Genomic DNA, 24,385 nt, shown 5'->3' on the forward strand with positions numbered 1-24,385 from the left:
CATCGCCCAACTCACAGCAACTTGTGAGCCCATATTTCGGTTGCTGAGAAAGGATGCTGCGGTAGGTTGGACGGCAGAGTGTCAGGAGGCTTTCGACCAAATCAAAGGGTATTTGTCTAATCCACCCGTATTGGTCCCGCCTAAGCCCGGGAAGCCCCTAATTCTTTACCTGACGGTCTTGGAAAATTCATTTGGTTGTGTGTTGGGGCAACATGATGACACAGGAAGGAAGGAGCAAGCCATCTACTATCTTAGCAAGAAATTCACAGTACATGAGGTCAAGTACACTCAACTCGAGAAAACATGTTGCGCCCTAACTTGGGTAGCTCAGAAGTTGAAACACTACCTGTCTTCGTATACTACTTATCTCATATCCCGTTTGGACCCATTGAAGTATATCTTTCAGAAACCTATGCCCACGGGAAGGTTGGCAAAATGGCAAATTCTGCTCACAGAGTTTGATATCATCTATGTGACGAGGACGGCCATGAAAGCCCAGGCGCTGGCAGACCATTTGGCGGAGAATCCCGTTGATGAAAAATACGAGCCCTTAAGAACGTATTTTCCTGACGAAGAGGTAATGCATACAAATGAGTTGGAATTACCTGAGGAACCAGGTTGGAAGCTTTTCTTCGATGGAGCTGCAAACGCAAAAGGGGTTGGAATAGGAGCAGTACTCATTTCTGAAACAGGACACCATTATCCTGTTACGGCTCAACTACGCTTCTATTGCACCAACAATATGGCCGAGTATGAGGCTTGCATTCTGGGTCTGCGCTTGGCTGCTGACATGGATGTCCAAGACGTCTTGGTCTTGGGAGACTCGGACCTCTTGGTACATCAAATTCAGGGAGAATGGGAAACACGAGATCTAAAACTCATACCATACCGACAATGCTTGCATGATCTGAGCAAGCAATTTCGATCGGTGAAGTTCAAACACATCCCGAGAGTTCACAACGAGGTTGCGGATGCCTTGGCCACCTTAGCATCAATGCTGCACCACCCTGACAAAATGTATGTTGACCCTCTGCACATCCAGGTCCGTGATCAGCACGCCTACTGCAATGCCGTAGAAGAAGAAGCAGATGGCGAACCCTGGTTTCATGATATCAAGGAATACCTCAGAATGGGGATATATCCAGAACATGCCTCTGGAGACCAAAAAAGAGCCCTTCGGCGTTTGTCGAATGGTTTCTTCCTCAGCGGAGGAGTATTGTACAAAAGAACCCCGGATTTGGGATTGTTGAGATGCATAGATGCCAGTCAAGCAACGACGGTTATGGCAGAGGTACATGCTGGAGTTTGTGGGCCACACATGAGCGGATATGTATTGGCAAGAAAGATCCTTCGAACAGGGTGTTATTGGCTCACCATGGAACACGACTGTATCACTTTCGTGAGGAAATGCCATCAGTGCCAGATACATGGAGATTTGATTCATTCTCCGCCAACGGAGTTACATACGATGTCAGCACCCTGGCCGTTTGTGGCATGGGGCATGGATGTCATTGGGCCCATCGAGCCGGCAGCATCCAACGGTCATAGGTTCATTCTAGTGACCATTGATTACTTCACCAAATGGGTTGAGGCTAAAACCTTCAAATCAGTAACCAAAAAGGCAGTGGTGGACCTTGTCCATTCCCATATCATCTGCAGATTTGGGATCCCAAATCATCACGGATAACGGTGCGAATATTAATAGCAGCCTGATGAGAGAGGTATGCCAACAATTCAAGATTACACACCGCAATTCCACCCCATATCGTCCCAAGGCGAATGGAGCGGTCGAAGCAGCCAATAAGAATATCAAGAAGATACTGCGAAAGATGGTGGAAGGATCCAGACAATGGCACGAGAGATTACCCTTTGCTTTGTTGGGTTACCGCACTACTGTCCGGACTTCCATAGGTACAACTCCTTATTTGTTGGTGTACGGAACTGAAGCCGTAATACCGGCGGAGGTCGAAATTCCGTCCCTCCGAATTGTCGCTGAAGCCGGGATTAATGATGATGAATGGGTCAAAGCTCGATTGGAACAGTTGAGCCTGATAGATGAGAAAAGATTGGCAGCAGTGTGCCATGGTCAGCTGTACCAGAAGAGAATGGCAAGAACATATAATAAGAAGGTGCGCCCCAGGAAGTTTGAAGTAGGGCAGCAGGTATTGAAGAAGATCCTCCCACATCAGGTCGAGGCAAAAGGCAAATTCGCCCCAAATTGGCAAGGGCCTTATATCGTGACCAGAGTATTGTCCAACGGTGCTTTGTGTTTGACAGATGTCGAAGGTAGATGTGTCGACATGGCTATCAATTCAGATGCGGTCAAGAGATATTATGCGTAATTTCTTTAATTATTGCAATTTTTGGTTTATTTGTTTGTATTTGGCATTTATTGGATAATGAGATGACAGAGGCAATTCTTTCTTCTATCCAAACACTTTTAACCCTTGATTCCCCCTTTGAGCCTTAAGTTATTCTTTCATACCCCTCTTTTGGAATCACTAATGGAAAAGACATGAAAAAAAGAAGAAGAAAAGAAAAAGAAAATGAAAAGAAGGAAAAGAAAAAAAGAAGATAAAAGCATAAGAAATACAAAACCGTTGGGAACTACGTTTGACCTGATTCCTCGAAGAGGATACGTAGGCGCCTCACGGCTCGGTCATAGTGTGCATCATAGTGAATATAGGATGCATAATGTACATAGTGTGCATAATAGGCACAATGTGCGTAACGCACATAGCTCAACATAAGTGTAAAAAAATAAAATTCCCCAAGCAAGAAAACTGGGGCAGAGGTTATGTTTTAAGTTCCAACAAAGGTTTGATTCCAAAAGTTGTAGCACATCACCCATCAAATTATTTTCATTTTTATAGCCTTTCTTTTACCCCACACCAAAACCAACATCAACGTCCAAAAAGACCTCCCGATCAATGTTCAAGAGATGTCGAGTCAGGCAAATAAGGCCGAGAATAATACACCGATCCCCAGCAAAGAAGAGGATCGTAAGACTGGGAATGAATTGATGGTCAAAGGAATCTCCAGAAGAGAGGGTCGTATCTACAACACCCCGATTCCTCGAAAGAAATAAAATGAGAGAGTCTTATCGGTGAAAACCTTCACAGGCACCGAGAGGCGATGTAAGATGAGGGATATGAAATGAGAGAGTCTTATTGGTGAAAACCTTCACAGGCACCATAAGGCGCCGGGAGATGAGAGAAAAGAGAGAGTCTCATTAGTGAAAACCCCTCGAAGGGCACTATGAGGCGACAAGACAGATCAACAAAAGCTACCACATTCGAAACGAAATGGACACTCCTTTATCATCCCCAGCAAATCAGACCATCGGGCAAATCGATTGATACAAATAGACTGGGTCGGGAATCTGTGGTGCACGTCATGATCACGGGGACCAGTCATGTCCTCCAGATAAGTTCTTTTGAGTTTCTTCTCCCACCAAATATTGGTTCAGAAAGACTTTCTCCTTTTTCTATCTTTTATTTCTTTTCCTAAAATTTGTCTTGAAAGGATTTTTCAAAGCTTACTACCAGAAACCGGAGGGGAATTCATCCAATGCAGGATAATACAAACAGTCTTAAAAGCCGATCCCAGGCAATGCAGTGATCGTGCCCGGCAATTTTGGAGGAAGTAAGCTCCTAAAGGGAGTGGTTTCGGGAGTTAAAAGCAGACTCCCACAGCATGTGCTTAAAGAGAAAGCAGAAAAGGGGATTAATTGAAAGCCAATCCCCAGCAGGCTAGAGACCCCCAGCAGGCAACTCTGCCCACTAATCAATTATGGGGACATAGAGCAAGAAAAAGAGAAGAAAGGAAAAATCATCCGCCAGAAAGGCACCCTCTACCACCACGATGAAAACTAATTAAATCCTTTTGTCTGCTGCAGGAAAACAAAGGATTGATGATGGCAGCAAGATGCAACGCCAGGGAAGTCACCAAAAACCGGGGCAGAAAATTTTCTGCCGATTGTCAAAAATTTTCTCGGAAGAACGGGGAAACAATTTCGAATACATTTAAGTTCTAGGTCGCCCACCAGTATAATGCGGGAATACATTTAAGTTCTAGGTCGCCCACCAGTATAATGCGGGAATACATTTAAGTTCTAGGTCGCCCACCAGTATAATGCGGGAATACATTTAAGTTCTAGGTCGCCCACCAGTAAAATGCGGGAATACATTTAAGTTCTAGGTCGCCCACCAGTATAATGCGGGAATACATTTAAGTTCTAGGTCGCCCACCAGTATAATGCGGGAATACATTTAAGTTCTAGGTCGCCCACCAGTAAAATGCGGGAATACATTTAAGTTCTAGGTCGCCCACCAGTATAATGCGGGAATACATTTAAGTTCTAGGTCGCCCACCAGTAAAATGCGGGAATACATTTAAGTTCTAGGTCGCCCACCAGTAAAATGCGGGAATACATTTAAGTTCTAGGTCGCCCACCAGTATAATGCGGGAATATATTTAAGTTCTAGGTCGCCCACCAGTATAATGCGGGAATACATTTAAGTTCTAGGTCGCCCACCAGTATAATGCGGGAATACATTTAAGTTCTAGGTCGCCCACCAGTATAATGCGGGAATACATTTAAGTTCTAGGTCGCCCACCAGTAAAATGCGGGAATACATTTAAGTTCTAGGTCGCCCACCAGTATAATGCGGGAATACTTTTAAGTTCTAGGTCGCCCACCAGTATAATGCGGGAATACATTTAAGTTCTAGGTCGCCCACCAGTATAATGCGGGAATACATTTAAGTTCTAGGTCGCCCACCAGTATAATGCGGGAATACATTTAAGTTCTAGGTCGCCCACCAGTATAATGCGGGAATACATTTAAGTTCTAGGTCGCCCACCAGTAAAATGCGGGAATACATTTAAGTTCTAGGTCGCCCACCAGTATAATGCGGGAATACATTTAAGTTCTAGGTCGCCCACCAGTATAATGCGGGAATACATTTAAGTTCTAGGTCGCCCACCAGTAAAATGCGGGAATACATTTAAGTTCTAGGTCGCCCACCAGTATAATGCGGGAATACATTTAAGTTCTAGGTCGCCCACCAGTATAATGCGGGAATACATTTAAGTTCTAGGTCGCCCACCAATATAATGCGGGAATACATTTAAGTTCTAGGTCGCCCACCAGTATAATGCGGGAATACATTTAAGTTCTAGGTCGCCCACCAGTATAATGCGGGAATACATTTAAGTTCTAGGTCGCCCACCAGTATAATGCGGGAATACATTTAAGTTCTAGGTCGCCCACCAGTAAAATGCGGGAATACATTTAAGTTCTAGGTCGCCCACCAGTATAATGCGGGAATACATTTAAGTTCTAGGTCGCCCACCAGTATAATGCGGGAATACATTTAAGTTCTAGGTCGCCCACCAGTAAAATGCGGGAATACATTTAAGTTCTAGGTCGCCCACCAGTAAAATGCGGGAATACATTTAAGTTCTAGGTCGCCCACCAGTAAAATGCGGGAATACATTTAAGTTCTAGGTCGCCCACCAGTAAAATGCGGGAATACATTTAAGTTCTAGGTCGCCCACCAGTATAATGCGGGAATACATTTAAGTTCTAGGTCGTCCACCAGTATAATGCGGGAATACATTTAAGTTCTAGGTCGCCCACCAGTATAATGCGGGAATACATTTAAGTTCTAGGTCGCCCACCAGTATAATGCGGGAATACATTTAAGTTCTAGGTCGCCCACCAGTAAAATGCGGGAATACATTTAAGTTCTAGGTCGCCCACCAGTATAATGCGGGAATACATTTAAGTTCTAGGTCGCCCACCAGTATAATGCGGGAATACATTTAAGTTCTAGGTCGCCCACCAGTAAAATGCGGGAATACATTTAAGTTCTAGGTCGCCCACCAGTAAAATGCGGGAATACATTTAAGTTCTAGGTCGCCCACCAGTATAATGCGGGAATACATTTAAGTTCTAGGTCGCCCACCAGTATAATGCGGGAATACATTTAAGTTCTAGGTCGCCCACCAGTAAAATGCGGGAATACATTTAAGTTCTAGGTCGCCCACCAGTATAATGCGGGAATACATTTAAGTTCTAGGTCGCCCACCAGTAAAATGCGGGAATACATTTAAGTTCTAGGTCGCCCACCAGTATAATGCGGGAATACATTTAAGTTCTAGGTCGCCCACCAGTATAATGCAGGAATACATTTAAGTTCTAGGTCGCCCACCAGTATAATGCGGGAATACATTTAAGTTCTAGGTCGCCCACCAGTAAAATGCGGGAATACATTTAAGTTCTAGGTCGCCCACCAGTATAATGCGGGAATACATTTAAGTTCTAGGTCGCCCACCAGTATAATGCGGGAATACATTTAAGTTCTAGGTCGCCCACCACTATAATGCGGGAATACATTTAAGTTCTAGGTCCTGTTGATAATTATTGTTTTACAAACTCAGCCACTTTTATGCAGATTTGGAAACTCAAATGATATTTCTAAATGGTATTTTGGGCTGAGAACTACTGTTTTACAAATGCCCGAGGGGCTTATGATGATTTCCAGACTGAGTGAGGCCGAGGGCCATATGTGAGGATATGCTGAGTGATATGAGGCCGAGGGCCTGAGATACTATTTATGCCACGATGTGGCTTGAGTGATGTGAGACCGAGTGCTATGAGGCTGAGGGCCTGAGATACTTTATATGCCACGCGGTGGCTTGAGTGATGTGAGGATATGCTGAGTGATGATGCCACGAGGTGGCTTGATATAGCGCTTGGGCCGTAAGGGGCCCCTCCGGAGTCTTCACACCCACAGTGAGCGCGGGTACCCATTGTTCTGAGTGATTGATACTATGCCCGAAGGGCTGATATGAGTGATTGTGAGGTAGCCCGAGGGGCTGATACTATTCTGAAAGTGAGCTCGAGGGGCTGTTACTGATCTGATATTGAGCCCGAGGGGCTGTTACTGTTCTGATATTGAGCCCGAGGGGCTGGCACTGTTCTGATATTGAGCTCGAGGGGCTGGTTCTATTGATATTATGCCCGATGGGCGGTTTGTTGTCCATGTTTTGCCCGAGGGACTGTTTACATTTCTATCATTTTTGTTACTCGTTTGTAAACTACTTGCTTTACTTGTTGAAAAAAGGGATTTTCACTTGATTTCTCACTGCTTTACTGTTTAAAGTGATTTTACTGCTTCACTATGGAATACCTTGTATTTTTGCGTGATTTCTTGTCTTCAGTCTTTATTTATTATTATTACTCACTGAGTCGGAGTACTCATATTACTCCCTGCACCTTGTGTGCAGATTCAGGTATGTTTTGGTTGATCGGAGGCAGAGTCATCAGGGTTTAGCAAGGTAGCTGCCGGCGTTCGCAACACTGCTTTTCTCTCTCCTCATTTCATTAGTCTGTATCTGTACACTCCAGACTTTCAATTGTATTTATACCCTAGTAGATGCTCGTGACTTGTGACACCCCGGTTAGTGCTGTATCGGGTTGTGCTTTCGTTAATTATATCATTAAATCATATTTAAACTGTTTATTAATGTTTAACTATTTTTGAAAAGGCGATATGGGTTTGTTGGTTGGCCTTGTCTTCACGAGAGGTGCCATCACGACCGGAGCGGGGTTTGGGTCGTGACAAATAACACTGCCTAACATAAACTTATTTCATTTTAGATGGTTGTTACCTTTTGTATCGTATCGTATTGTTACTTTAAATACAATGTTTGTTTTGATTGTTACTTAAATTGTATTGCATCGTATCATTAAATCCGTCGTTACGTAACGATGAAATGTGTCACTTTATGTAACGACCGATTTGGTGTGGTCGCGTCATTTCCTTGGGTTTTTCTCTCAATCTCACCCTTCATTAGTATTAAATAATTTTATTTTATTATTTACCCTACCTTTTTATATACCGTATCATAATTTTTCTTTATAATATTGCAAGTTTATTCATGATATTACTGGTGCGTGATACCATGAAACGACGATAAAATAACACAATTCATCCAAATATTGTATTCATCAAACGATACAATACAATATAATACGATACATTATGAAACGATACGTAACAACCATCCAAACAAACTGTAAGTCCACTGAGGTTTCTTTTATAACTGGGGGTTGTTATTGGAGTTGAGCAAAATAAACCAAACAAGAAGGGCAGACTTTTACGAGCAAAAGGAGACGTCTACGTCTGGCAAAAAGAAGAAAAATAGGAAAAGTGACATGAATTCACTTCATTATTCTTCCTCCGATTTGTTCCATTGCTTCAAATATTGTTTCAAAAATCATTTTACAATCTTTCGTGATGGCTATCATGGCGTATCCTCTGATAAAAACGTTCTTTACATATAAAACAAAAAAAATAGGATTTAAGATGATAATAATTAAGAATTTTAATATATAGATACATGGACGGGTAACAAATAACAGAAAACATCATACCAAGTATAAATAATGCATCTAGTTAGAAGCAACTGAATTCATAATTCAAAATTCATACTTGAATACATATAAGTTTACAACTTATATAGATTGTAGCATGCATATATAAGAAATAAACATAACACTTATGATGAAAGCTTATATTACCTTAGATGAATATGGAACATCCGATAAGTCAACCGGCCTTCAAGAAAAAGAGTTCATTAGAGGAGAAGTAAGATTTCTATAATTTAATTAATGGAATATTTGAAAACCACAACCAAAAAGATATAATTCAGGGACCTTGAAGACTTAATTGTACCCGATGAATTGCATTTCGTATCTGCAAGAAAAATAGCTATTAGAGAAACAATACACAGTAAATCATTAATGAAAAGAACATAAACTAACAATTATATAATATTTAGACATAGCTGATTTAAAAAGGCAATAGAAAAGAAGGGTTGAGGAGAAAATAAGGAGATGCATGTTGTAGGAAAGAACTGAAGCATGAGGCGAATGATATTGGAAATTGATTGTATCTACCATGTTTGATAAGAAACGGGAAGTACAATAAAAGCATAGGAATCATAATCGATTCTTTTTCATCTTATTAATAACCTCTAAGATTACCAACTTCACAAATTCCCCAGGTTTTAATAGGAACAAAGAGAAGTGTGTAGTTGGACAACAATTAAGAGTCCTTATAGAAATTAATAGTGATTTATCGTAGTACAATTTTATCTTTTAGGTTGACATAACACATATATTTGCAATACGTATGGGAAGGTTAAGTATTGTCCTTAAGCGAAGGGTAATATTGTGATTTAACTTTTAAAGGTTATTATGGTAAATTAACTTCACCCAAAAATCTTCATGCTTATATTATAATATGATATTTAGGACTTTGAAATCAAATAAAACTTTATTTATTAAAACTTTCCATATTTGAATTATTATGTAGGACGCCCTAATATTTAGGACATTAAAATCAACTAAATTTCTTCCTCGTATAAATTGAAGTTCTAATTTAGGTCCAAATATATGAACTAACTTAGGTTGAAATACTTTTAGAACCTCAAAATTTTTAATATCTCAAAGCATATAATCAATTAAAAACTTTCTAATCTCAAAGCATTATAATCCATAGTTTGTCCCTTTTAACATTTAGCGAAATATTTATTCCCTTTTTTACCCTTTAAAAATAGAACTCGCGCTAAATAAAACAATTAATTAATTATTCTTTTAAGATTTAAGATTTTGAAAGTAACTACAATTCGAGTTATTAAAGTTTTCTTTATTAAAAGTTGGTAATATACCGTATTAGTAAAAGGAAAATCGTAACGCGTTAGTTTTCCTTAATACAGTAAATTACGTTAGTTTTACTGTTAGAAAACTTTGGAGCACTTTGAGCTCCTTTTAGGTAGAGCCATCAATATGGGTTTGGCTCGTTGGACCAGCCCAGCCCAGCTTGTAATTTAACAGGGCTGGCTGGAATTTTTGGAGCCTATATAAAAATAAGGCTTTTAAGCCCGACCCGAGTAAGTCCGTGACCCATGAGGCTTGACTGAGGCTGTGCTGGGCTGCGGGCCTAATAAAAGTACAACAACAATAACAACCCAGTATAATCCCACTTAGTGGGGTCTGGGGAGGGTAGTATATAAGCAGACCTTACTTCTACCCCGGGGTAGAGAGGCTGTTTCCAAATAGACCCCCGACATCCTTCCCTCCGAGAACTTCCCACCTTGCTCTTGGAGAGACTCGAACTCACAACCTCTTGGTTGGAAGTGGAGGTTGCTTACCTAATAAAAGTACATATTTAAAATATATAAAGTATTAAATATATGACACAAAAAATAACAAGAAGAGTATTCCAAACTTAAAATTTATTAAACTCATCATATTAAAAGATCAAAATCTTAAAATGTTGAAATTTAATTATTCTCAATATTTAACTAATTAATATTGCATACGAATTGTAGATGTAGAAGAAAGTGAATATGTTAAGACAACCTTCTCATAAGCATATTCAAATATGTTTGATGAAGATGATGTGTTAGATATCCCATAAGTGTCATGGGCGTTCTCTTGAATAGTTTGTTTTGAGTTTTGGCTTTTAGTGAATGAAATATAGTCTTATCTTTTACTTTTTTAGTATTTATTGTGATATATTAGAATCGTATAAAAAGTTATTAAGTTTTGTAAAATTTTTCCAATAAGATTTTTTTAACTTTTAAATATTTATCTTTTTTTTTAGTTTAGAAATTAAAGAAAAAAATATAATATTATATTTTAAAAAATGATGGGCCGGCCTGTGGGGGCTCGTAACCCACATAGGGTTGGGATGAACTGATCATTATAAGGTCTAGCAAAATGGTGGGCTAGCCCATCCCAACCCATCAATTGCAAAAGCCCACGTGGGCTGGGCTGGGCTAACCCGCCCCTGCCCATATTGACACTACTTTTAGGTTTAGAAGTTTTTTTGTCTGTCATTAAATTTTAACCAATTAATTATTTACAAATATTTTAGTTAAAAATTTCAAACACTTTCAACTCCAAATTATCATTCTTGGTTCAAAATTCATAATTAATGTCTTACTTATCATTTTCTGTTTCACTTATAATATAAAAATTTACTAATTAAATATAATTACCTTGCACACTAAAACAACTTAAATATTATGTTTTGAAAGTTATATCTGTTTATTGAATTTAGACGGTTGTAGATAAATTACTCATAAAAAATTTGCGTATATAGTGCCGCTAGTGTTTTTATTAGGAAATCAAATTTTCTAATATGCTCAATCCTTATTTTTAGTTCAAGCATATCCTTATTTTTAGTTCAAGTTTTTCTTTTGAACCTATATTTGATATATATATATATATATTTGTAAATAAACTACAGTTAAATATTGGACAAACTTTGAAGAATGACTGTGTATATTGTTTAACTCATGTAAACTAAATACTGTATATATTAACGTTGATGCATAAAGTAATAGATTTGTCTAAATACTGTATATATTCAAACTTTATTTTTGTTCTATATTTTACTAATTTTTATTGTCAGATATAAAATTCACGTGCACTAAAATTAGTTTCTATAAATGACACTTTAACTATTTCATGATTCTCTCCCCCGCCCCCAAATGAATAGTAGCAATTAGCACCTTAAATGGTACGGTACATACCCACATCTTAGCTCCTCAAACCGGAGTGACGTGTTAAACCGATTCGGTCGACATGTGGTGCTTTACTGACCCCGGTTCAAACTCCGGATATTTTATTCGAACAACTCCAGAAAAATTAAAAAAAAAAAGCTACTAAAATAAGTGGAAATAGAAAAATATCCCAACATTAAACCCAAAAACCCTACATTTGTTAAACCCCAGTCATCTTCTCCATTTCTCAAACTCCTATAGAGTTAAAACAGTCTTATCTCTGCTTCTCTAATGGCTAATTGAACTTAACTAAAAATACTATGGCGGCGAAGAAGAAGCAAAATCAGAACAAGCAGAATTCAGTGAAGAGTAGTAGTAGCCAAATTGAAAAAGCAGTGAATTGCACTAAAAAGAAGAATAATAATAAAAGGAAGCAACAGCAACAGCAACATCAGAAACAGTTTTTGAATGAGGATGATTATAGACTTCGGCTTCAGGAGGTATTGTATTCACGGGATTATATTTTAGCTAAAATTTTCAGAAAGGACGGTCCTCCACTTGGTGATGAATTTGATTCTCTTCCTGAAAATGCTTTTTGTCTCCGCCTGAAGAAAGGTAATTTATATAGAAAAAATCATTTCACATTTTGAGTGAATTTTTTATAAAGCAAAATGGTTTTGATTGTTGATTGTGTAGGTGATAGTTCTGTATATGGTTGTGTTCCATTTCTAGCTCTGGTTAAAAGCGTAGCTATGTGCTTAGGTAGCGAATGAAATCAGTCTGTTATAAGCAATTGAGTCCGTCCCTACTGACGCTACAGCTTCTTTTGACTTTGGTCACACTTGGTGTAAATTGAAGTCAGTCTAAATAGAGTTTAAGTTATGTGCATTGTCAGTGTAAATTCTTTTACACTATACGGTCATTTATAAGGTAATTACAGGTAAACTCTTGATAAACATTATTTGGTAATAATTTGATAAATATGGTATTTACCTGCTATCAAAGGTTATAATACACTTCTACAACTTAAACCCATATATACATATATGTGTGTGTTTGTTTGTTTGTGTGTGTGTGTGTAGGGCTAGATAGATATTATCAGATTCGGCAGGTGGCAGAGATGGATACAGTACTATATATCTGCAGCAGGTTCTCTATATGTGTTTGTTTGGTGTCCTGCTTTGGAAACTATCCAACGGTAGACAATCTTAGGAAGAGAGGTTTATGGTGGTGAGCAGTGTTGCATGTGCAAAAAGCATGAGGAGTCTTTTCTTTTTCTTTTTTATTTTATTTTGTGTGTGTGTGTGTGTGGGGGGGGGGGGGGGGGGGGTGACTTAGCTTTGGAACTTTGTGCCTTGTCATTTACAACCTTCAATATCCAAGGGGGTTAGCCTAGGACATTAGCTGAAATGATATCAGGATGGAGCTAAGGGGCAGTTGATTAGAAGAAAAAGAAGTTACGGAGGATGGTGTCTTGGCGTGGTATCGATGAAATTGTATTTGATTTTTCCATACATAAAAATAAAATAAAATAAAATGTTGTTTGATTTTTCCAAAGGAAGAAAATATAGCTCTGGCGAAAGGGAAGTGGGTGAGCTGCTCCTCAACATATACCTATGAGCATTTGACTCAAATATTCAAAATTTGCTGATAGATGACATTACTTGGCATTTGATGCTCCAATGGCTAGCCTTGCTATGCACATAGAGAGAAGAGGGATAAAAGGAAACAAATCTCACAGTTTATAACTGTGCACATGAAGAGATGATTCTAATGGAATAAGTACTAAGTAGAGTAGGAAAGATTAGACACTAGCCACTTGTCATTTTTGAAAAGTGTAATGTCACGGAACGCTATTACATCTTCCTCTTCTATTTATTTCTATGGTTGATTAAATGCCAGACTGCCAGTTACCTCTTTCTGTATGCTTGCTGTACTAAATCTTGTTCTTTTATTTTTCTTCCACGATCAGGTTCCAGAATTTCTAGTCATGCGAGCCAAGAAAACCAAGGAGCGACTAAGAGGAGAAAGGTAGGCAAGATATATTCCAGGACAAATGTTCATATCCTCTAATTGCTCATTATCAACAATTAGTTCTTGTCACTTGTCACTTTGCTTATATTTTCTCTTTGTATTTAACCTTTTTTTCCCAAACCAGATATCTGCACCTGCCAACTCGCATTGCCGAGCTTCATGTGAAAGTAGCCGTCCTGTTAAGACGCATGGTGTTGGGAAAGGTGTGATAATGACAAAAGACGTTTCGGTGAAAAAGTATGGCACTGGGAAAGGTTTAATGACTGAGAAGAGGGTTTCAATTAGAAAACATGGTATGGGGAAGGGTTTGATGACAGTTTGGCGGGTGACAAATCCTGATGCCGGAGACGTCCCCACTGGTGTTGATTTTGGAGAGAGTGCTAAAGAGAGAAAGAAGAAGTTGCTGCAGCGTCAGTCTATTTTGGTTGAGCCTCAGGCCATGCCTTTGATATTTAGTTAGCAATTTGTAGTACATGCATGTCTTCCAAGTTCCCTTTCTGATTCTTTGCAAAGGTTGTTAATTGCTGGCTGAACTTCTGTATGCAGAGAAAAATAGAAAAGAAATTGCAGGATACAAAGAAGGTTGGCGTGAAAAGCAGAAAGGTATTAGTCTGGCTAATGCTGTAAAGCTACTATTGTTAGTGGTTGGAGTTGCCTTTTTTGATATATAGCGGTTTGGCTGATTTTAGTTTGGCATTTCATAATTGCAGCCAGAGAATAAAAGGATTGAAAAGCAGAAGCCACCCCGTAAGGAAAAATGTGAACTTGCACTGGAAGAGAGAAAGTGCCAAGAAGTCTTACCTATCAAAAAAAGGAAGTGCCAAGAAAAGTTTACTCAGTTGGAGTCGCTAGTGGACGATGAGGAACTTGAGTTAATGGAGTTGGAAGCAGGACCTAACTCATTAACGTGCTGTACCCACTTCGCAAGCAATGGACTTCGTGGCTGTTCACTTTGCAAAGGTAGAATAAGGCCCCCTCTTTTTCTCTATCCTCTTTGCAAATGTTAGTTTATTGCTATATTATATGGTCTAATTGCTGTGACCAAGTGATATTACACGATTCGCCAGTCATCAATTTCCTTTGAAGCATACAGATTTACAATCTATGTCTAACAAAATTCCTTTATTGCTTTAGGTTTACTTCCAAAGTTTCCTCCGGATTCAGTAACAATGAAGCTGCCTCTCTATGTGCGACCTTGGGATTCCTCTCCAGAGCTTGTCAAGAAGCTTTTCAAGGTACTTGAGAAATAATATTTTTTGCTGAGTCTGATGGTTCTAATACAAATAAAAAAATAGGATATTGGATTGTCATGGTTAGTGCTCACTTGGTATACCTCATTGTTAATGTGCTGTTTGTTAAAAAGGATTTACTGCTCTTGTTCTCAATAAAGTTGCACAAAGATGACCAATAAAAGTGGTGAATTATTTTGCATTTTGATGCTTTTCTTAACATAGCTCACTTTCTTTTTTCCTATTTCTTTTGTCCATTATAAAAAGCATATGGGCTAATATGCAGTTTGTTTTTGCAGGTCTTCTACTTTATTTGTACATACGTGGCAAGAATTGATATTTGTTCCTTCACAATTGATGAGTTTGCTCAAGCATTTCATGAAAAAGTAAGTTCAGCTGTGTACTTGTTATTCTCCATCATTGCCTATTGAGACCTGATAGCTGCTTCTAAAGATGGTGATCAGATGTCTATCACTTTCCGATTTTGATATGATTCTTGTTGCTTTCAGAATTCCTTGCTCCTTGGTCAAGTTCATTTAGCCCTTCTCCGGCTTCTTTTGGCAGATGTTGAAATTCAGCTTGACAGTGGATTAATTCATCAAGCAAGCAGAAAGTGCAATTTCTTGGGATTGGTTTACTCAGTGAGTCTACTTGCATTCAGATCCATTGGCACTTTTAAGGCTTTTTATTTTAACATGAGTTTGAGTCTTTAAGAAGCAGCTGTAAGACAATTTTTGTACTGCAATTTGTATGTATTTGCTATCCAGCTAGTGCTTCCTAGAACTTCAACCTGAATGTGGATTATTGATTTGATTATTGTCACTTTGCTACAAAGGAGGTTACACTACTTTGGTAGGACAATAAAGAGGAGAAGATAAGGGGAGAAACAATGATTCTTCAGAAAATGAAAGGGGAAGGAATCTAAAATATGGTAGAAATGGCACAAAAGCGAACTTGATCATGTCATCAGCTATCCCACCATTTGTGCTGCGCTTTTACACGCTATTTCTATTGGGGTGATTCCCTGAACTACACCTACACGCCTAACCCTATAAGTTTGTACAAAGTATCCTGGAGCATATTCGTATATGTTTGCTTATACTTGAATCAATTCAGAGGGTTGACATGAGTTATACTTTACTGAAAATGGGACAAAAGGGAAAGTTACGGGCCTATAATCTTGAATTCTTCAGGAAGTGCATGTAATGAAGGTAGATGGTCCTTAATAATTTTATCACAAAAACAAATTAAAGGAAAGGTATAGGTCCTAGATTCACCTTTTACATAAGCTAGAGCTGTGAAAAAGGATCCTTCCAAACAGTTGTTCTAATATGAGACTGAAACGATAAGTTTCTTTCTCAAGGATTGCTGCTCCAATATACAACGTTCATTCTTTTTTTAGCAGGAAAAGCTGGAACTAGCTATTAGTAAGTCTAGTGCAGTGAGACCAAACTATTATGATCCTTGCTAATATATTTATCCAAATTAAAAAAAAGAAGAAAGAAATCCTTGCTAAAAGGCAGCCCGATGCACTAAGCTCCCGCTATGCGCAGGGTCCGGGGAAGGGCCGGACCATAAGGGTCTATTGTATGCAGCCTTGCCCTGCATTTCTGCAAGAGGCAAATCCTTGCTAAAAAGATGAGTCTTTTTTGTTGGAATTAAGAACATAGGTATAGAGAATACTGAGAGTTTGATATGGGTCTTATTTCATTATGCTAGCTAGTACCATCACATGTATTACAGTAACAGTAGCCTTTTCTTTCCCAAAGAATCCTACTACTGCAATATCGTTAATGCCTTAATGGAAAATACTGAACACTAAGTTTGGTTTGGAGAGTTGAGTAGCAGAGAAGTCCTTTAAGTACACGAAGTGTTAGAAACCCCAAAGATGTCCTGAATCTCTATCAGGGAGTATGCAAAATCACAGACCTCTTATATCAGGACAAGTGGTATTTTCGACATATTAGAATAGGTTATCTGCTTCTTTATTGTATCAGCTAACAATGTTGGTATATTCTACATGCAACCTCCCTCTATGCATTCTTCAGATGCTTTTCTTCCACAGTCACAATGGTGATACTGGTCCTGGGAAATGATTAATCCTTGGATATCAAGTGATGTAATGGGTTTGCTAATTTCTTTCCCTTGAGAGGGTATATGCCACTGGATTATTTATATGCTTGTCTATTCTGCTGGCAAACTTCTGTTATCTCTGTTTTTTGAAATCTTAAGTGTGCAGTATTCTGAAAGAGGAAGCACTTATTTTATTTCAACGCAGATTGAACATGAAGAATTTAGTCTGAAACTCTGGATAAGTTCTCTCAATGCCTTAACATGGACAGAGATACTACGGCAAGTCTTGGTCGCAGCTGGTTTTGGGTCCAAACATGGTAGAGTACCTCAGGAGGCTCTCAGCAAGGTGCTTCAGCTTCTGTCTACTGATTTAATTGTATTCTTGCATCTTTGATATGTCAGTGGCTATAAGTCATACTCTAAGGTTCTTGTCGTTGGATATTTAAAGCTTTTCGATCTATGAGTGGTCATATTTCATTGGAAGATATAAACTGTTGGAAGTGCTGAGCCTTCACTGTGTAATAAAGTGGACAAGTACTGTTATTTTTTATCTAATTCAACTCTTTCCAGAAAGCCCCAAACACATCTTAGTGTTTTTGTTTTTATGTGGCAGTGGACTCTGTCTGTTCTATGTGATGGCAGATCATGTGGACGACTCTGCATCGTGCTTACTATAAACTGTTATTGGTCTTGATATTTTCTTGAAAAAAGCCTTAAATCTTATGACACCTAATAATGCAAAATTGTCATCTTTCAGAGGAGTATCTTGCAGGAAGTTTTGCTGTTTGATACATGATGTTACTCTGTAATTTTCATTTCGTTTTATTCCCATTGGTTTCTTGTTTCTTAGGAAGTTAGTTTGATGGCCAAGTATGGGTTAACCCGTGGTACACTGAAGGGTGAACTTTTTAGCATTCTGCTACTTGAAGGAACTAATGGAATGAAAGTCCATGAGCTGGCAAAACTGCAATCTGTAAGTGGATGTTAATTCTGGTCCTTACTATTATCATTTAGCACCTCCTTTACATCATAAATGCTTCGGTTAATGAATCTTTTCTCTTTTGTCTCAAAGATTGTTGAATTGAATCTGGCAGCAACAACCATTCAGCTAGAAGATTTAATAAGCGCAACCCTTTCTAGTGACATTACCTTGTTTGAAAAGATTTCATCTTCAGGGTACCGTCTACGTATTAATCCTTCTTCAGAGGAATCTGAAATTTCTTTCTCAGATTCTGAAGGAGATGACACCGAGGTTATTAGTGGATACATCAGAGATAATTCAGACTGTGAGTCCCGCGAACTAGTTCCAGCTGAATCTGGACGGAGATATCAGTTTGAAAATAGGAACAGTTCGTCAACAGTAAATACCGAAATTGATGAAAGCTACTCAGGAGAAGCATGGTTGTTGGGGCTGATGGAAGGTGAATATTCAGATCTAGGCATCGAAGAGAAGCTGAATGCCTTGGTGGCATTGGTTGATCTTCTTACTGCTGCATCCAGCAACACTGAGAAGGTAAAAAGTTCGACATGAGTCCGTTATGTCCTTTAAAGGAACTCTACCTCTAGGTTATCATGCCCTAAGGGAAAAAGGTTATCATGCCCTCAAACTCTTCTGCCTTCCTATTTGCATGTCTCATTTACTGTGTTCAATTTTGCTTTTTAATACATTCTATCGTCTCCATGAGCATGCTAACTATATTATACTTGTAGGTAAATTTCTAAGAAACATCTGAGCTGAAAGATAAACCTTGAAAATTGATAGAAAAGGTAGAAAGGGAAACCACGCCCTCTATAACTGCTGATACAGACATACAGTACTGTTACTCTTGAACAAAAATACATGAACAAGGAAACAGCTCTGAACCTGTTAACAACCAAAAGAGATAAAAGGAAAAGGTAAAGCAAGAGGTCAAGTGAAGACATCAATAGAAGCCTTACAACTTTTACATTGTTTCTGGTGGAGGACGATGGATTGCTGTTGCAGTCAAGAAAATAGAGTCGCTCCTAGGGCTTTGGTTTAACAAGTAACAACGGAGATAGTACAACTGGGGATGTGCAGTAGGTGCACATCACGAGTTCAAATACTGGCTACTGAACCTTGCCAGTATTTAAATGGAGAAGAATGAAAGAGCGTAACGATGTTCCATCAAGTTCCAAAGATGGAAACAATGGATTTCTTGGTTATCCAAAAAAAAGAGTAAAGGAAAATATAGTGTGTCGCATTAGTTAAAAACTCTGAGGGGGAAGCTCATCTTTTCTAATTCATGGTGATTAGCAGTGCCTTGCTGCTTTATGACTTATAAGTATATCAAAGTGTGTGAAGCTATATGGCAGTACAAACGAATAGGACTATGTTCCTTTTTGTTCAATTGCCAATGTAGAAGAAGGCAAAAGGCGTGGAAGTTTGCTCCGTTAGCTCTCATGTGGATAGTTTGGGGGGAGAGAAATAGGAGAGCGTTTGAGGGGATTGAGTTTTCCTTTTCTCAACTTAAGGATAGTCTTTTATCTTTGATCGCTTTTTGGTGCACCCATGTCGCCCCTACTTGTATAGAAAATTGGGCGTCTTTTGTAGAGAATCATGTTTTGATGTAAATTCTCTACTTTTTGGTATACTTCTTGTATATGTGAGTTTTCCTCCCTTTTATTAATACAATTTACCTTATCAAAAAAAATGTAACAAAGCTCTTGTGGAACTAGGTTGCTGATCAGATCGGCTACTTTTTGTGCATTTTAATTAGTGACAATTTTTTTCTGCAGGATCCGATGCCGTCCCGTGTAGAATATGCTCCTGCGAGGATTCATCATGCTTCTGGTGGAAAAATAAAGAGGTCATCAGCAAAGTCATCCTACTTGACTGGTCAAGCACAAAGTCATAGTGGACTTAGTAATCAAGATTCAACAGTGTCGCTGGAACTTGACCCTGTTGATTCTTCAGCATCAATGTCAAAAATCTGGGAGAAAAAAAAGTCACCTAGCACTGCAAAGAATGCCAAAGAACTGGAAGCTGGAGACAATTTGCACCCTATGCAGTCTATCTTCCTCGGTTCTGACCGTAGGTACAATAGATACTGGATTTTCTTGGGCCCTTGCAATGATCTGGATCCTGGGCACAGGAGAATTTATTTTGAATCTTCTGAAGATGGTCACTGGGAGGTGATTGATACTGAAGAGGTACTTTGGTATATTTTTGGCACTTCTGTTTCTTATGTTTGTAACTGCAACAACTTTTAAGAAATGAACTTTTCCCTGTATTTTTAATCTGGTTGCAGTCTTTATGCTCTTTGTTGTCTGCATTGGACCGTAGAGGTACACGAGAGGCTCTTCTAGTTGCATCTCTGGAGAAACGGGAAACCTTCCTTTGCCGAGCAATGTCGAATTTGCTGAATGATTTAGGAGATAGGCAATCACCTCAATGTGGAAGGAATTTTTCTAGGGAAGATAGTTCATCATCTGCAGTTTCTGATGTGGACAACTTAAGCCTGGTTGAAGTGCACAATGGTTCTACTGGTTCCCAGGTGCCTGTAGGGAGGAAAGGAGAACATCAGCAAGAAAAATGGAACAATGCTCAAGCTTTTGACTCATGGATATGGAAATCATTTTATTGTAATCTTGCGGCTGTGAAATGTGGGAAAAGGTCTTATCTTGATTCACTTGCAAGGTGTGAACAGTGTCATGATCTATACTGGAGGGATGAGAAGCACTGCAGGATTTGCCACACTACGTTCGAGCTTGATTTTGATCTTGAAGAAAGATATACCATTCATACTGCAACATGTAGGCAGAACCTAGATCCTGATAAGTTCTCAAAGCATAAAATTCTCCCATCGGAACTGCAGTCACTTAAAGCTGCAGTACATGCAATTGAGGTGAGCAGTCATTCTAATGCTTTTGCAACTAGTATTATATGTCCATATTTTAATGTTCATTTTAAAAGTGTTTACGAAAGTGCTCCATATACACAAGAACCTCTTATTGAGCTTGTTGAGGTTAGATATGTTACAATGCATGAGATACTTGTATCATTTTGAGTGGTATGCATGTCTTGCTTTATGTCAAAAAAATCCTTACAGTGGTTCATGTTCGTGAAAATCATACTAATTATAGCACATCTGTAGTAGTTGCATGTTTCTATCAGGTGGTTGCATAGACTGTTCTATGCTAGTCTAAACATCAGCTGCCAAACTTTGCTGTACAACATTGCATTTTAACTACTTTAAATCCTTATTATTACATATCTCATTATCCTGAAGATCTATGTAACTTATATTCATGTATATGATGAGGTCACTAACATGAAGTTCAGTTCATCCTTTGCTTGATGCTGCAACAACAATTAAAACATGTTATGAAAGTTTAGTTTGTTAGGATGCTGGAAATAAAATCTGAGATGAACGTCAAAGAAGGTGGGATTGTGCTTTCGAATATAATGTCTTGCCTTTTGTGTATTGGATAAAATAATGATTGTACAAAGAAACTAGCTTATCAAGAAAATTGGATTACATTTTGTCATGCCTAGATCAGCAGTTGACTTTCTGAGATGCTGGTATAGAAAAGGGCCAAGGAAGAGCAGGTATTGGAATACTATACCAGCATGCATATGGTGGACTATATGGACAGAAAGGACCACAAGATATTGTGTGGTCTCCGGTAACTCTATTATCAAGATAAAACTGAACTTACTTTTGTCCTGCTAATGGTGTAGATTGGAGCATGTAAATGAGCTTAATCAGCATGACAAATTGCTAGAGTCCTTACAGGATTAGAAGGGCCATACTTTTGCCATTTTGCTTCTGAATATATTGTACAGTTGTAATAGTACACCCATTGTGTTAGATTATCTATAAAATCACTTTACCTTCTCCATAAAAAAGTTCATCAAAAAATTTACAAGAAAAGAGATTTCTTCATTTTTTAAAGAAGTTTTCTCCACCCCTCAAAAGGTGGTTCTATTTCTTCCCGTCCAAGTTGTCCACATACAAGCTAGACAAACTACTTTCCATGTCTTGCTTACTGCAAATTGGGCAGTATAAGGTCCCTGTTGGGCATGGCCTAGTGGTTGAAGCATGGGAGTCACAATCTCAGAATCTCAGATTTGACTCCCAATTAGAACGCTTGGTGTGAGGCAGCCCGCTCCAGCCTTGGTAAGCAGGATTACCTTGTCGGCCTGCGCTTGTGGGCTCGACAGGTTGTCCAGTGGATTAGTTGAGGTGCGTACAAGCAGACCTGGACACCAGCATTTAAAAAAAAAAAGAAAAAGCAAGAGCAAGACAGGCCTCAAATAGCTGATTGAAATTGAAAATAGACTTAAACTACCTGATATGCACCTTCATAGTCTTTAAGTTACTTGTTCTGTGAAGTGCCACACAATTAACCATCCAACTTATTTTTTTGCAATTAAAAATCTGATTTATGTTTTATCATTTATAATGTTGCAGTCAGTAATGCCTGAAGATGCCTTAGTTGGTGCTTGGAGAAGATCTTCCCACAATCTTTGGATCAAAAGACTGCGCCGGGCCTCAACTTTATCAGACATTTTACAGGTGACAAATACTGCCCGTCCTTCAGTATCTTTTTGATAATTGGTCTTAATTTCTCGGGAGTCGCATTTTGGAGTTCAAAATAAGCAGAGATCCATGAAGTCTAGAACAATACCCTTCCAACTGTTGCTAAATCCATATTGTGTTTGAGATTATTTACTTAGAAATATGATCTAATCATAGCCTGTTTGGCCAAGCTTTTTTTTGGTCCAAAAGTGTTTTTTGGCCAAAAATTGAGGTGTTTGGCCAAGCTTTTGGAAGGGAAAAAGTGCTTTTGAGGAGAAGTAGAAGCAGTTTTTGAGAAGCAGAAAAAAATAGCTTCTCGAGAAGCACTTTTGAGAAAAATACACTTAGAAGCAGTTTTCAAAAGCTTGGCCAAACACTAATTACTGTTCAAAAGTGTTTTTCAAATTAATTAGCAAAACACAAACTGCTTCTCACCAAAAACACTTTTTTTAAAAGTACTTCTAAGAATTAGCTGATTTTAGAGGCTTGGCCAAACAGGCTATCAGTCTCACATAATTGGACTTCTATTTTGAAATACTTTGTAGGTTCTTGCTGATTTTGTCACTGCTATCAATGAGGACTGGTTGTGTGAATCTGGTCATACTTTGGGATCGAATTATGACCCGGAAGAAATTATTGCAAGCTTTTCAAGCATGCCCCAGACTTCATCTGCAGTTGCTTTTTGGTTGGTCAAATTGGATGCCTTGGTCGGAACCCACTTGGAAAGTGCCCGTTAGCAATATACAGTCCAAAGGTGTGCTACTTTCTTTTGTTTGATTTTAAGTTCCTTCTTGTTTTATATTTTTGCACTTTTCTGACGATTTCGATCCATCTATTTATGCCCTGGGCATTTGGTTTCCTCATTTATTATTTATTTCTCATTGTGTTTGGGGAGATGGGAGGGGGGAGGCTTTTGAATGAAGCTTCATATAGTGCTTCTTTGGGCAACTATGTAGCTCTTTTGACCTGGTTGAAAATATTTATGCAAAAAGTTGGTGATACAGCTTATTGCTTGAAATGTGCATTTCCTACTGAAAGTGTGTGCTAAGTCTAGCTAACAAAGGGGTAAGGGTCTAAAAATAAATAATCAAATGAAAGGAGCTAAGATCATTGAAATCTTCAGGTTCTGTTGTATGTTTTGTGCCATGCCCGCTTAGCCCTGTTGTGTATCTATCTTCTTTTGAAACTGTAGAAGTAATGCATCTCTCCTTTGTCTCTCAAAGTAGTTGACAGATTTATCTTCTGACTGGCAGATATTTTGTTGTGGACCATTATGACCCTTTTGCACTGAATATATGATATAGTCCCTCTTCACTGATCATCTGACACGTCTCTTGATATTCCTTGACATTTCAGGTACATTTGTTCCGATCAGGTGATATTCTTTAATTCCAGTATTAGAGTACATGGTTTGCATCAAACCGGATCCATCACACTTCTCTGTGACAAAATATAGACTTTTGTAGAGGGTTATTCCTATCATTATCCCTGAGGGAATCATGTCGCTTACTGCTAGAAATGTAACAGAAAGCTTTATGATTTTTTGGAAAGTAAAGCAGAAAATGCGGCTTGTTCAGCAATTGGTTCAACGATCCAACCTGACATTAGACACTTGTACAATGTTACTTCCCAACATCCATTTTTATCATCAGTATACTAGGATACATAAATGCTTATCGAATGTACATAATAGAGTAGGTTCTCTTCCTCATATCCAGTCCTCACCGCTCCAATTTTGGCCATCTGTTGTATTAGGAGTCACTCTTGATTTTTTCACTTGTATTAACACATTCCTTGTAAGATAAAGAATCTGCTATACATGTCTTCCTTTGCGGCAAAGTAATAAAATTTGATGGGGCTGTTCTATGCTTCGATTCCAGATCAGTTGTTTATTCTTGCTGGGGCTGTTATATTAGGAGT

The 24,385-nt window shown here is 38.7% G+C and overlaps 1 protein-coding gene across 1 annotated transcript; it reads left to right on the forward strand.

The window, feature by feature from the left end:
* The first annotated feature begins 11,747 nt into the window (after window positions 1-11,747).
* LOC104222759 (homeobox-DDT domain protein RLT3) lies at window positions 11,748-24,349 on the forward strand. The gene is made up of 16 exons (XM_009774050.2): window positions 11,748-12,201; window positions 13,559-13,617; window positions 13,745-14,044; window positions 14,167-14,223; window positions 14,331-14,580; window positions 14,755-14,855; window positions 15,149-15,235; window positions 15,359-15,490; window positions 17,128-17,268; window positions 17,773-17,895; window positions 17,995-18,435; window positions 19,680-20,093; window positions 20,192-20,788; window positions 22,358-22,462; window positions 23,011-23,219; window positions 23,822-24,349. Exons 1-15 carry the CDS (start codon window positions 11,907-11,909, stop codon window positions 23,200-23,202), a joined length of 3,294 nt encoding a protein of 1,097 aa, XP_009772352.1. The 5' UTR covers window positions 11,748-11,906; the 3' UTR covers window positions 23,203-23,219; window positions 23,822-24,349.
* Window positions 24,350-24,385: the final 36 nt, after the last annotated feature.

Source organism: Nicotiana sylvestris, chromosome 5 (assembly GCF_000393655.2).
Source record: "Nicotiana sylvestris chromosome 5, ASM39365v2, whole genome shotgun sequence".
In the NCBI taxonomy this organism is placed as follows: domain Eukaryota; kingdom Viridiplantae; phylum Streptophyta; class Magnoliopsida; order Solanales; family Solanaceae; genus Nicotiana; species Nicotiana sylvestris.